The 12,853-nt window shown below is 38.5% G+C and overlaps 1 protein-coding gene across 16 annotated transcripts in view; it reads left to right on the top strand.

Annotated features, from left to right (window-relative positions):
• The window catches only part of MAP2K5 (mitogen-activated protein kinase kinase 5), a 245,996-nt gene that overhangs the window by 54,522 nt on the left and 178,621 nt on the right, over window positions 1–12,853 (top strand). For all 16 annotated transcript variants that reach the window (XM_064570255.1, XM_064570254.1, XM_064570250.1 and 13 more), the window contains exon 8: window positions 1,259–1,323. In XM_064570255.1, coding sequence (XP_064426325.1) covers window positions 1,259–1,323 — 65 coding nt within the window. The remainder of the gene's footprint in view (window positions 1–1,258; window positions 1,324–12,853) is intronic.

Raw genomic sequence — 12,853 nt, 5'->3', positions numbered from 1 at the left:
AGCTGTTTCTGGTACCTGCGCTGTACTCCTAATTATCACAGCTCTCTGAAGCTTCAACCTCAGAAATGTATAGAAGAAAAATATTTCCCTTGATAAATGGAGGCTTGCTTTATTCAATTGGTGGATGTTTAGAGCAAAATATTTAAAGCTTTACTATAATGGTCTGAAAGCAAACTATTTTTTTCCAGGTGATATTGAATTAAAAACTCCATCCATTTTCTGCCCATGCAAGGCAGTGCAATTCCCTGGAAATTGATTTTTTTTTTTTCCCACGGCTTACTATGGCTTTTCCCAAGCTTTAGCTATATGGAAAATAACACTTTTATTGAATCCATTTAGTGAATAAAGTTGGCAGTTAATTTTTAAGCAACTGGACCAGTGTGTAGAAAATTACTGAATGCATCAAATGTAATCTGACTGGTCTTAAAGTCATTTGATAAATAATTTAGGGAGTTCTTTAAAACTCTAAAACATTATTTTGTGGGCACTAAAATAATTGACTCCTATTCAGGATACAAACGAGAGTAGTATTTGTGGTGTAATAGTTTTACAGAACCAGGGAAAATGTGCATGCTGTTTAACATATTAAATTATGAAAATGACTTTAGTTTATAGGAATCACATGCTTATATGTTTTCCCTTTATGCATTACGATATTTGTGTGTGCATTTGAAAGTGCACTCATTTGGCACTTTTCCATCAGCATAATATTATTTCTACCCAGTTACCGCTGTATACTAATTTACTGTTTCCAAAGAAAAGCTGTATCTCCTTTAGGAAAATCATTAACATTATTCAGTTAGTTTGTTTAATGTTAGCTATGGGGTCACCTGACTGATTTATTTACAGATTGTGCATTAGATTACCGGGCGCGTGTGTGTGTGTGTGTTGTCTTCCCAAGTTTGACTTTGGTTATGTGCTATTGGCATTGGTTATGTGTAGTACTGGAGACTGTGTTCTTATCAGTATCTCTGACCTGACCCTTTTGAGCTATGTTATATCATTCCATTTTGACACCTTTTATCAAACTTTAATGAAATGACCCAGGCAAACAAATTGTCATTAAACTTTCCATCACTTTGTCCCTTGGTATCGTCTTTTATAAATTGGACAGCAAATGTTGTATTGATCTTCTCGTTCTTGCAGCTGAACTTGAAATGACCCAGACTGCTTGTTGTTTATGGCCCAGAGTTGCTTTTCCTTGACATTTCCATCCACAGCATGACACCCTTTTTGTTTTTCTTCCTTTCTCGTGGAGATGAATGAACAAGACATACGGTATCGAGACACTCTTGGCCATGGCAACGGAGGCACAGTCTACAAGTGAGTAGTCGATTTCATTTAAACTTTCTATCCACTTTAGCCAAATGTGAGTACTCAAGTTCTCCGTGGCAAAGATTTTTAAATGACCAGCACTTAGATTTTATTTCCACTTTTGACTCCAAAATTCTGCAAGGCATCTATTTTCTCAGGAATTGCTTGGAAAAGTGCATTTATATTGCCTTTTTAATATTTCTGCGTCTCCATCTCTCCTGGGTGAGCAGTTAATAGTCCACCATTAGCAAGCGTACCTTTAACTGGCCTGAAGTTTAATGCATTTTTTTCCTTCACTCTTTCACACCATTTTTTTTTTTTTAAACTTGCTGGCACCCTGTGCTAGTCCCCTGCCCTTTTACAGCTGCACCCAGTGGAAGACAGCCCTTATAAATACCATTGCTTTGCCCTGTGTTGACACCATAAGTTATTAACAAGCCTTCTTCCTCTTATATTTCCTTCTCTCCTCACCCGAGTCCCCTGAGAGAATTTCTACACATTGATGAATATGTTAAGTTATAAAATTCTCCCAAATTCCAGTAGCAGTGATCTTACCCTAAAGGAGTGTTCATTTTCATATTAAAAAATGCTAACCGTAAAAAATAGTTCTCTCGACAGGGAAGTCTTTCTCATGCAGTAGTGCAAAGTTTAAACTACATAATGTAATATCTGGTACTTAATAGTCTGCAATGGTGTATGAAAAATATTCCACTAGGAATTAAAAAATCCATACTCTGTAAGAAAGCCCTGAGGGAATAATAAAGCTTTCCTCCAGAGAGCTGTTTTCCACATATACACTAACTCTGCATCACATTATGATTGTGTTTTTACCTTAGATGTTTTAATGTTGATATTAATACATATCTTCAAAGTTGTGAAACAATTTATAATTGGTTACTAATGTTCTTAGAAGTTTAAGTGTTTGCTAACCACATGACTATAGATAAAAATTGCCCTATTGCCCTGTGACCATGAAGGGTCACATCCTAAAATCCCAGAACATCTTCCACACACAGATGCAGGCTTGGCATAGAATTAGGTTTCTCGGGGTTAGAAGCTTCTTCTCAGTCAGCTGACCCATTCACCCACTCAGGGCTTCGGTCTTCTCTGCAGGTAGAGCCAGGATGTGAGTCTGTTCTCCTGAGTTTAGTCCTTTAAGAACTTACGTTCAGGGGCGCCTGGGTGGCTCAGTCGTTAAGTGTCTGCCTTCGGCTCGGGTCGTGATCCCAGGGTGCTGGGATCGAGCCCTGCATCGGGCTCCCTGCTCCATGGGAAGCCTGCTTCTCCCTCTCCCACTTCCCCTGTTTCTGTTCCCTCTCTTGTGTCTGGGTACTGTGAGTAGTTGGTCTTAAAGTTAAGTGCTTCCACTGTGATAATTCAGAGAATTAAATAACAGCATATTGCTTACATATTCCTTAGGCCATGCCCTTAAAATGTTCTTATGCCTAATACATCGGATGGGTTTGAGTCACTCTTGTCTTTCCCTGGATATACTAGCATTCCTTCCCAAGCAGCGCCAGTACTGCATAAAAAACATTTCTTCATCTTACTCTTCTCCTTCTTACTCTTATCTGACTTGAATTTTTACCCTGTTCTGAAGGTTCTTGGGTTCAGATGCCCTTTGAAAGGAAAGAAGAAGGAACCTGCATACTCTGATTTGCTTCTCTTGAGTTCCCTGTGAGGGAGCAATTTTCAAAGCCTCAACCTTGCTTTTACTAATGCTTTTATGCTTATAGCCAGATATAATAAAACAGGAAAGATTTCTAGCAACTCTTCAACTCTCTGGATTCCTTTTATTGACTTCAGATGGAATCCAAAATCATTTCTTTAGACGCCTAGCCGATTCATGTGTTCTGTTTAACCAGATGTTTAACTCTCAAGCATGTTCATATTTTTAATTTGAAGTCCTTTTGTGAATTTACTGTCCTGGTTTATTCTAGCAGGGGGGAAACATAAGACCACCAAACTCCAGCAGATGATTTTTATTAGAAATAATATCCCAGATGTTAAGATTTTAATCTTTTCTTTTAAAACATAGGTTAATAACAAAAAGGGGAGGTTGCAGAGAAATAGAAATAACATGCCCATCTACCAAGGAAAAATTACAGCATAAAATCATGTTAATGTTTTTTCTGTTTGTCTTTTTAAAGGTTTATTTATTTTAGAGGGGGGGGCGGGGTAGAGGGAGAGGGAGAGAGAGTCTTAAGCAGACTCTGAAAAAAAAAAAAAAGCAGTCTCTGCGCTGAGTGTGGAGCCCGATGCAGGGCTCAATCTCACGACCCTGAAATCATGACGTGAGCCAAAACCAAGAGTCAGACACTTAACCGACTGCACCACCCAGGCGCCCTAGATCATGTTAATGTTTTATTATTTGTTTAATTATGGTGAGGAACATTTAACATAAAATTTAGTATCTTCACTATTTTTAAGCCTTCAGTTCAGTGGCATTAGGCACATTCATACTGTTATGCAACCTTCAACACCGTCCATCTCCAGAACTCTTTTCATCTCACAAATCTGAAACCTGTGCCCATTAAACAGTAACTCCCTGTTTGCCTTGTTCTTGTTTTTAGCTAAGAAGCATGGCTAGAAGTTCTCCTTTCATCAGGGCCACATTATCTTACACATCTTTAGCACAAGTTCTTTAACTGCTGGAATGCTGTGTTAACATGCAACTTATCCTGATCTCATTTATCTACCATTGCTAGTGCTCAGTATGATTGTTGGAAGAGTTTTAACTTTTTATTTTTTAAAAAAAGATTTATTTATTTGAGAGAAAGAGTGTGCATGTGTGCTCACACACAAGCAGGGGGAGGGGCAGAGAGAGAGGGAGAAAGAGAATCCCTAAGCAGACTCTCCACTGAGCGCTGAGCCCAACCTGGGGCTCGATCCCACCACTCTGAGATCTTGACCTGAACTGAATTCAAGAGTTGGACACTCAACTGACTGAGCAACCCAGGTGCCCCGCATGTTGTAAGATTTAATATGTTTTTGACAGTGGTTGTTTTTAGAGGGTGAGTGGCAGTAACATGATCATTTTAGGACTTTATTTTACATAGTATATTTCTTATACAAAGAAGACATTTCATTGATCTTATTGTTTAGGTGATTCTTAAAAGGAGAGAATGTAAAGATAACCAAATTGCATAACCACTTGTCATTCATATTGGTCTCCATTTCTGCTTGGGCTTCAGTTATATTGTTCTTATATCCGTGGCTTTTAGTTCAGCACACTCACAAAAAAAAATGGTATAATCATCAAGAAATGAGAATCCACTTTACTAAAGTCTCTATAAAACTGTCTGATGTGTTATGATTGACTTTATCCTACACTAAGTTTATTTACCTTAATGGTGTTGACTATAAAAATTGTGATTTTTTTCAAACAAAATGATTACATTATAGGCTATGCTACATAAACTAGATGAAGAAAATATTGGAAAATCCACTCATTGGTAACAAAAATGCCTAATGGGCCTATTTAATTTTTTTCTTATAAAGTATAATAAAGCTAATAAATGCAAAGCAAAAGTTTAATATTTCTTTCTTATTTGCTTTACTTGATGGGATGTTGTGAATTTCAAGGGATAGGACATCATGTGTAACTGCAATATATATTATTTAATAGTTGATCACATTTTTGCCCTTTAAGCCTGGATATCTCCCCAGTTATACAGTATGAAATTCTGGGCCCAAACATTTAAACCAAGTGGTATTGTGGATGCTGTGCATAGTCCCCTGCTGAGTTATTCTCTGTATTATGATAATGACCTAGGCAGGTAATTTTAAGTTGGTATTTCTTGGATTACTAATTTGGGCGAAATGGATTATAAAGGAAATACTTTAGACTAAAGTAGACCTTATGCCTAGGAAGAAGAATAATTTAGGAAAAGAAAATGAATGCACTTTCATTATTGCTCCATTTCCCAAAATGCTTCATGTTGCTCCAAAAAAAACCCAAATTCAGGAAAGACACATATTCTGTCCCCCTCTAAGAGATTCACAGTGAATTTCAGAAACCTTGAGAAAGTAGAGAACAATATGTGTTATGGTTAAGTGTATCCTGCATCTACCTCTAGCTGTGTGACCTGGGGAAAGTTACATAATGTCTTCTGCCTCAGTTTGCCCATGTGTAAAATGGAGATAATAACATCTCATAAGGTTGTTGTGAGGTTAAATGAGATGTTGCATAGAAAAGGCACAGCACTATGACTGCCTAACCAAATGTTAGCTACTCTTTTTTTTTTTTTTTTTTATTTGAGAGAAAGAATGAGAGAGAGAGAGAGAGAGCATGAGAGGGGGAGGGTCAGAGGGAGAAGCAGACTCCCTGCCGAGCAGGGAGCCGGATGCAGGACTCGATCCAGGGACTCCAGGATCATGACCTGAGCCGAAGGCAGTCGCTTAACCAACTGAGCCACCCAGGCGCCCAAATGTTAGCTACTCTTAATGGTAGTACTAATAATAGAAAAATCATTAAGCCCTGTGTCCCCTATACTTACTTGACCATGGGGCTCTTTTTTTTTTTTTTTTTTGAGGAACATCTACAAACATCTCACAGATGTTGAACTGTGTTAGAGTTGTGTTTAACTAACTTTAAGAAATTCTGTATTATATTATGGTACTTAGTATACTTCTATGTTTCCTGCTATTTACTAGTTGTGTCATGATTTATTGTATCTTACATATAGTGATTTTTTAGAAGTTCCAGAGTATTTTTCTCTTTTATCATAGTTTATTTTCAGATTGTTCTAGGACACCTAGTAAAATGTTAAGCCCATTTTAACACTGGAAACAGCTAGGACTCACAGTCATGTGGCCACTCAGTGGCAAAGCCAGAATTCTAGCGTCTCTCCTCTTCTCTCTGCATTTTTCCCCCAGGCGGTGTTGTTTCTCAAGGTCAAGCAGAGTCCATTGTGTTTCCTTGTATTTTCTAGTGTACTCAGCCCAGTCCTAAGGATAGAATAAGATGCTTTATACATGTTGGCTGAAATGAGAATGAGGCAAGTGGGGTTTTTTTCCCAAGCAGGTTTTAGTAGGGCTCTTTAATTGGATTCTCCCCATATCTAGCTAGGTTTAGAGCCTGCATAATTGTTTTAGAACATTCACCTAGACGAATAGGAATTTCTAAACTAAGGGCATGTATTTGAATGATTAATTTTCTTTCAGGTGTTAAAACTGAGTACTTAGTATCCATTAACCCAACATACTAGTTACTGTCCTCTTTTTTTGGATAGTATGTCACATTGAAATGAAAGTAATTAACAGGCCCACTTACTTTGGAAACATTCTGTGATAATGAAGGCCAGTCACTCAGGTTCTTTGCTCCCTGGGGGCATTGTTAGATGGAGTTGCTTAAGCTCTGGGTCCAGAAATAAAGTAATATTTAACTCTTAGGACTTAAGTCATGCTAATAAGTCAGTTAGCCAATAAGTATGTAAGGATCATCTTTTATTTTTTTCTTTAATACAAATTAGTCAGCTTTGTCAGCTTTTTGGTCATGTATTCTAGTGTGTAAGTGTTTGAAAACAGTAATGAATTTTCTGCCTCCAGTTCCTTCCTACAGTACATTAACGGTCAAACCTGGATTTGGGGTAGGATTTTCTCAGTGATATAATGCATAGCTTAAATGCTGCCGACATGGTGTTTTGAAGATTGGATATAAACCATTATTTAAGAATTAATTTGACTCATCCAGAGACAACAAGAAGAGGGATGGGATAATAATTCTCAAAGGGTTGGTCTCTCCTTCTCTCTTTTGTCTTATCCATTTTATGAGATATTTGTTGGGCAGAAGGGTGAGAATGGTCCTTGGAGAGAGTGACTGAGATCACATGAACTATTAAGTTGTATTCTGCCCTTGTAATACGGTTGTAGAGTCCAAATAAAACATTGCATTTGTGGTTTTGGAGCTGGAATTATATCAACTCATTACAGTAACATGAGGTATTTAATGAAAATTAGAAGCTCTGGTGGTCAGTTATGTAAAATGAGAAAACACATGAATTGCTGTCTAATTAAATGCTGTTTAGTAAACAAAATATGCCCAAACATGGGATTCCTGAGGGGAAAAACATAATAAAGAAGAGTCCTTGATGAAAATATTGGGAACCACATAGTACCCAGGAAGCTCTCACTTCTCTTTCACTGGCCAATCTGAAGGCGCCAAACCAAATCAGCAGTAGGTCTGACCCCTGCTTCTCTGCCCACTGCATCAGTGACCCCACTCCTTTATATTTTTTCCCTGAGGTACATCTTGTAAATTAAGAGTAGTTTTTAAGTGGTTTTGATATTGACCCAAGAGCCAGCATGATTGTTTGATTTATTTTAACTTTAAATTTCCAATCAAATGAAGAGCCTTTTCCTTGCAGCCAAGATCATATTTTAAACAAGCAAACAAGATATCATCTTAATGCAAAATTAAATACTTACGTATGGCTGGATTGTGTTAAAGTATCATGTGACAAGCAAGGATATTAATATTTTCAGAAAATCAGTGAGTGTTTGTCAAATAAAATTAATTATGTTTCCCTCTTTCGCTCTCTCAGCATTCACAGTTAGAGGTTTGTTTCATAGAATAATGTATATTGTATTGATTAAAGTCTAAAGAATGAACCTGAGCTTGTGATTCTCTACACCTTTCCCACCTTTGCTCCCCCCATTCTATGTTCCTATAACTTCACATGTGCTCATATCCATTATGGCAATGATGGATTATTGGCATACAACCAACATGACAGGATGTTACAGGTCACTGAGCAGAGATTTTCAGACTCTGTTTCCACCTGAATTAACTATTATTGAAATAGTTTATTGAGATTGAAGTATTGATCATTTTCTGCTAACCTTGGCTTAAGGGAAGGAAGAGGAGGCAGAGGTGTTCTTAAAAGACACTAAATTTAATTTTAAAAAATCTCATTTATTTAGCCTTTTCTTCTTCCTGTTTTATAGCCCCTGTTGTTTTATTGCTTGGAAAAGGGTATCTTGGCTTTATTTTTATGACAGTATAATTAGACTTCAGAAATGCACTTGATTACTATGGGTAACAAAATTGTTCTAGTATATTGGTTTGGCCAATATTGCTATACAAACAACTTTTCAGTCAATTGAGTCTGGTAAAAATCAATACATTATGGTAATATTTCAAGTAAGAATTTGCTGAATCGAAGTATTTCAACACCATCTCCTTGTAGGGAAAAATAGTTTTAAAGTGGCAAGACTTCTTTCTAATATTTTATTTTAGTAAAAATGTTTCTTTGTAGAGAAATTGGAAGTCCCCAACCAGAAGTGATTGTGACCAGATAAACATTAGCACACTTGTGTTTTTTTAGGGTGGAGGAGATCTAGTTTTCCTTTCTCTGGCTTCATCAGGAGGGTACAACATTGGGATTTGACTTCATCCTGTAGCATGCCACTTTCGGATTCGTGTGTCTAGTTCTGGGTACTGAGTTTCTACAGAGAGATGTGGACAGTTCAGAGACCAGCCAGAGAGGCATGAGGAGAATTGTCAGGGGGCCTGGGAATGGTGCCTCTCCAATCCTCCTTTATACATTTGTTGAACAGTCTCATTCTGAGTACATGCTGTGTGGATGGCACCCTGCTGGCTGGTGGGGGCAGCCTGGCTCTTGTCGGACCGTGTCCAGATGGATGAAGAAGTAAGTATGGGACTTCACAGTCTAGAGTGCATATCTGTATGTGTGGCCTGTATGCAGGCCCCGTGTGGTGGGCTATGGAAGGGGTGGTGAGTGTTAGCTCTTTCCTCAGGAAGAATCAGGTCAGGGCCTCATGGAGGAACTGGTATTTGAGTTGAGAAGTGGTTGAAGGAATTGGCCAGCTTTTACCTGAAGAAGAGGAGATTAAGAACCTCCATGACAGCTGACTTTTCAAAAAGTCAGAAAAGCATTCCTGTCGACTGAGGAATAGGTTTGCTCTGTGTGTTTCTGAAGGCTAGCCTCAAATTGCTCATCTGGACTATCTCTGACAGTCTACTTTTGGTTAGAGTGAGTGATGTACTCGTCCTCCTGTTCTTCCCACTGGACTGTCCTCCCTGGAGGAGAGTTGTGTCCCGTGAATCTGGGTGGGCATCCTCACCTGCATTGCACCGCACCTATTACAGGAACCTGGTCAGCAATTTAGGAATTAACCTGCAAGGGCAGACTCTTCACAGCCTAGGGATGGACACCGAGTGTTTTCTGTTGCTGCGTGGCTCTGGGAGGTGTGAACCCTCTTACCTTAAGCAGAACAATATGGCTGGTGTTCAGAACCACTGAGAAAAGAATTTCCACTTAGACCTGGACGTGATGTGACTGATGTGACGTGATGTCACTCCCAAGGCTAACATTCCAGAATTAATTCAGCATTCACCTGCTGTAAAAATATTATATCACATGGTGCTTGGTTTTGTTCTTTAAAAGTTTGTCTTATTGTATATTCATTGATTCATTGAATAAATACAGTTGGCCCTTGAACAACACAGTTTTGAATTGCACGGATCCACATTATATGTGGATTTTTTTTTCAGTAAATACAGTACAGCACTGTAAATGTATTTTCTCTTCCTTATGATTCTCATAACATTTTCTTTTCTTTAGCTTACTTTATTGTAAGAATATAATATAAATACATGTGACATACAAAATATGTTAATCAACTGTTCATGTATTGGTGAGGCTTCTAGTCAACAGTGGGCTATTGGTGGTTAAGTTTTCAGGGAGTCAGAAATTATATGCAGATTTTTGACTGCACAGGGCTCAGTGCCCCTACCCCCCATGTTGTTCTAGGGTCTAGGGTACTTACTGTCACTCTGTGCCAAGGACTGCTCTGAGCACTTGCAGGCCAGCAGTGAATAAGACAAGTTCCCTGTGCTCCCGGAGCTCACACTCATGGGGCACACAGACAGTAATCAAGGAAGTGATTGCAAGTAGGATGATATCAGACCTAGCAGGTGCTGTAAAGAATGTAAAATAGTTGCTCAATAAGGCTTCTCTGAAGAGGCGATATTTAAGCTCAGACCTAAAGGACAGCAAGGAGTCAGTTGTGGGGAAATCTGGGAGAAGAACCTTCCAGGCAGGAGGAACCACTCTGGTGAAAGCCCAAAGATGGGCATGAACATGTCGTGTCTAGGCCAGTGTGGCCATAGTAGAGTGGAGCTCAGGGGAGAGCAGAGACATGGGCAGAGGCTTGATCATGCTGGATCTGTCAGACCTTGCTGAATCCTTTTTAAGAAGGTTACCCCCTTTCTACCAGTGAGAAAGCTAAAGCTTGGAAGAGTTAAGGGCATGCCCAAGGTCAGATCAAGCCTAGAACTCAGTATCAAAACATCGAGTCATGCATCTTAAATATATACTGTTTTTAGAAGACTAGAACTCAGACCAGGGGTTTTCTTTTTTTTTTAAGATTTTATTTGTTTATTTACTTGAGAGAGGGAGAGAGAGAGCCCCTGAGCACGAGTCGTGGGGAGGGACTCGGGGGGTGGGGGGGAGGGACAAATAGACTGTGCTGGGTGCAGAGCCCGACATGGGGCTTGATCTCAAGACCCTGTGATCATGACCTGAGCTGAAATGAAGAGTCAGATATTCAACCAACTGAGCCACCTAGGTGCCCCAAGCCAGGGGTTTTCTATTTGCCATTCAGTCTCTGAGTTTCCTAATTTTTAATCCAAATTATTTTTGGATATAAGATATAAACATATAATTCTGAAAGTCAGTGATTTACCATCTCTAGTTAATTTTAGAGGCTTTTTAATAGATGTTTTAAAACAATCATTTCTGGGCTGATAGTGCTGTTGCATCATTAGTTGTTATTCTACCTTTGGGTCTCTTTCCTTATCAAAAACTTAGAATTTAATAATTGAATCCCTAGATTAATTGTATGGTTATGCTAGTGGAGGTGGTACATTTCTTGATTTATAAAACACATTAAAAAAAATTTTTTTTTTTTTTTTTTGGTATTTTACAGTATCTGATGTGTTAGAAAAATGTAGTCTCTTGGTTGGCATATAGCACAAGCAAATATTTGTACACCATAGCATCTAGGGTATTTACTTAAATTGCTTTTTTGGGAAAATAATTCACTGTAAAGTCCAAAAGGCATTTAATGTGTATAACTTTCTGCCACAGTTTTGTTTTTTTTTTCCCTCATTGCTCTGTTGTTGGTTAGTTAGATGTAAGAGACCGTGTTTCTGTTAAATGACCACCTTACCAGAGTGAAACATGTTTCGGTTCTGATTTGTGCACTAACGCTAAATCGGAGGAACAGATGACCAAATTAGAAGGGAAGTAGCAATAGATGCTTTGGTTGTGAGAGTTAAGCATAAAGTTTCTTTAAACATTAATTTGTTTCTTAAGTGTGACTTTGTATTACGTTATCCTCTTAACCCTAAAATTTCTATACTTTTCCTTGTCGGTGTTGCAAAAGAAAGAAAAATAATGTTCAGTTATTATTGCTAAAAGCAGATTTCATGGTTTTTGTTTGTTGAATTCAAATAACGAAGTGAAAAATGTTCAGACAAAATTAGAACTTGCTTTAGGACACAATCAATATAGCATTTTAACAAGCTTAGTGTATTTGGAAAATACATATTGTATAAGGTTCTCAAACATTCTGATTCTATTACAACTGCTAACTACAGCAGCAAAATGTAACAATATACTTAGTCAATAAACATAAAACTCGATTAAACCATAATTAAAATTTCAGAAAAGTTATCTAAAAACTGTGAATAAAATATATTTTTACATTGTCTCAGCAACAAGATGGATAGCCAGTGAAACTTTAGAGTGGCAGAGAAAAGCATACATGGGATTAAATTCCAGAATGAATTTTTACCACGAACATGTACTGAGTTAAGTTTCTGGACACGATTTATTTCTTCTCCCTTCTAACTTTTACTGAAGGTAATTCCTAGTGAGTGTGGTGTACAACAGCTGGGGTCACTTACTAAAAGGACAAATGGGAAGTTTCCCTGCATCCCTTACAGCCCCAGTAGAAGGTTTCAAGGCCCTGCCTGCCTCCATCATACTCAAGCACAGGAGGTGCTCAGAATCATAGTGGTTGCACTTCTGTTTCCAAACCAGGCCACCATCACATGCCCGGCTTAGCCCCCTGCAGCACTGAAATATAGCTGGGTAGAATAGTTGTCACTGTCCTCATTTGACCCTGTGAAGAGACTGAAGCACCAAACTCAATGGATTTCCCTGAGGATTCAAAACAAGATGGGGATAGAATCACCACTGAAACTTTCTTTTTTTTTTTTTTTTTAGATTTTATTTATTTATTTGACAGAGAGAGACACAGCAAGAGAGGGAACACAAGCAGGGGGAGTGGGAGAGGGAGAAGCAGGCCTCCCGCGGAGCAGGGAGCCCGATGTGGGACTCGATTCCAGGACCCTGGGATCATGACCCGAGCCAAAGGCAGTCGCTTAACCAACTGAGCCACCCAGGCACCCACCACTGAAACTTTCTTATCCTTTCTTATCCATTAGTCCCTTCCTGGTGCCGTTCCTTGTGAATAATTCCATTTGGTTCTATGAAGAACTAAGAAT

Source organism: Mirounga angustirostris, unplaced genomic scaffold (assembly GCF_029215605.1).
Source record: "Mirounga angustirostris isolate CCGP_5_RB_7025 unplaced genomic scaffold, mMirAng1.0.hap1 SCAF_9, whole genome shotgun sequence".
NCBI classification, from domain to species: domain Eukaryota; kingdom Metazoa; phylum Chordata; class Mammalia; order Carnivora; family Phocidae; genus Mirounga; species Mirounga angustirostris.
Note: the sequence above shows the minus strand (reverse complement) of the source record. Positions and strands in the feature narration are given on the sequence as shown.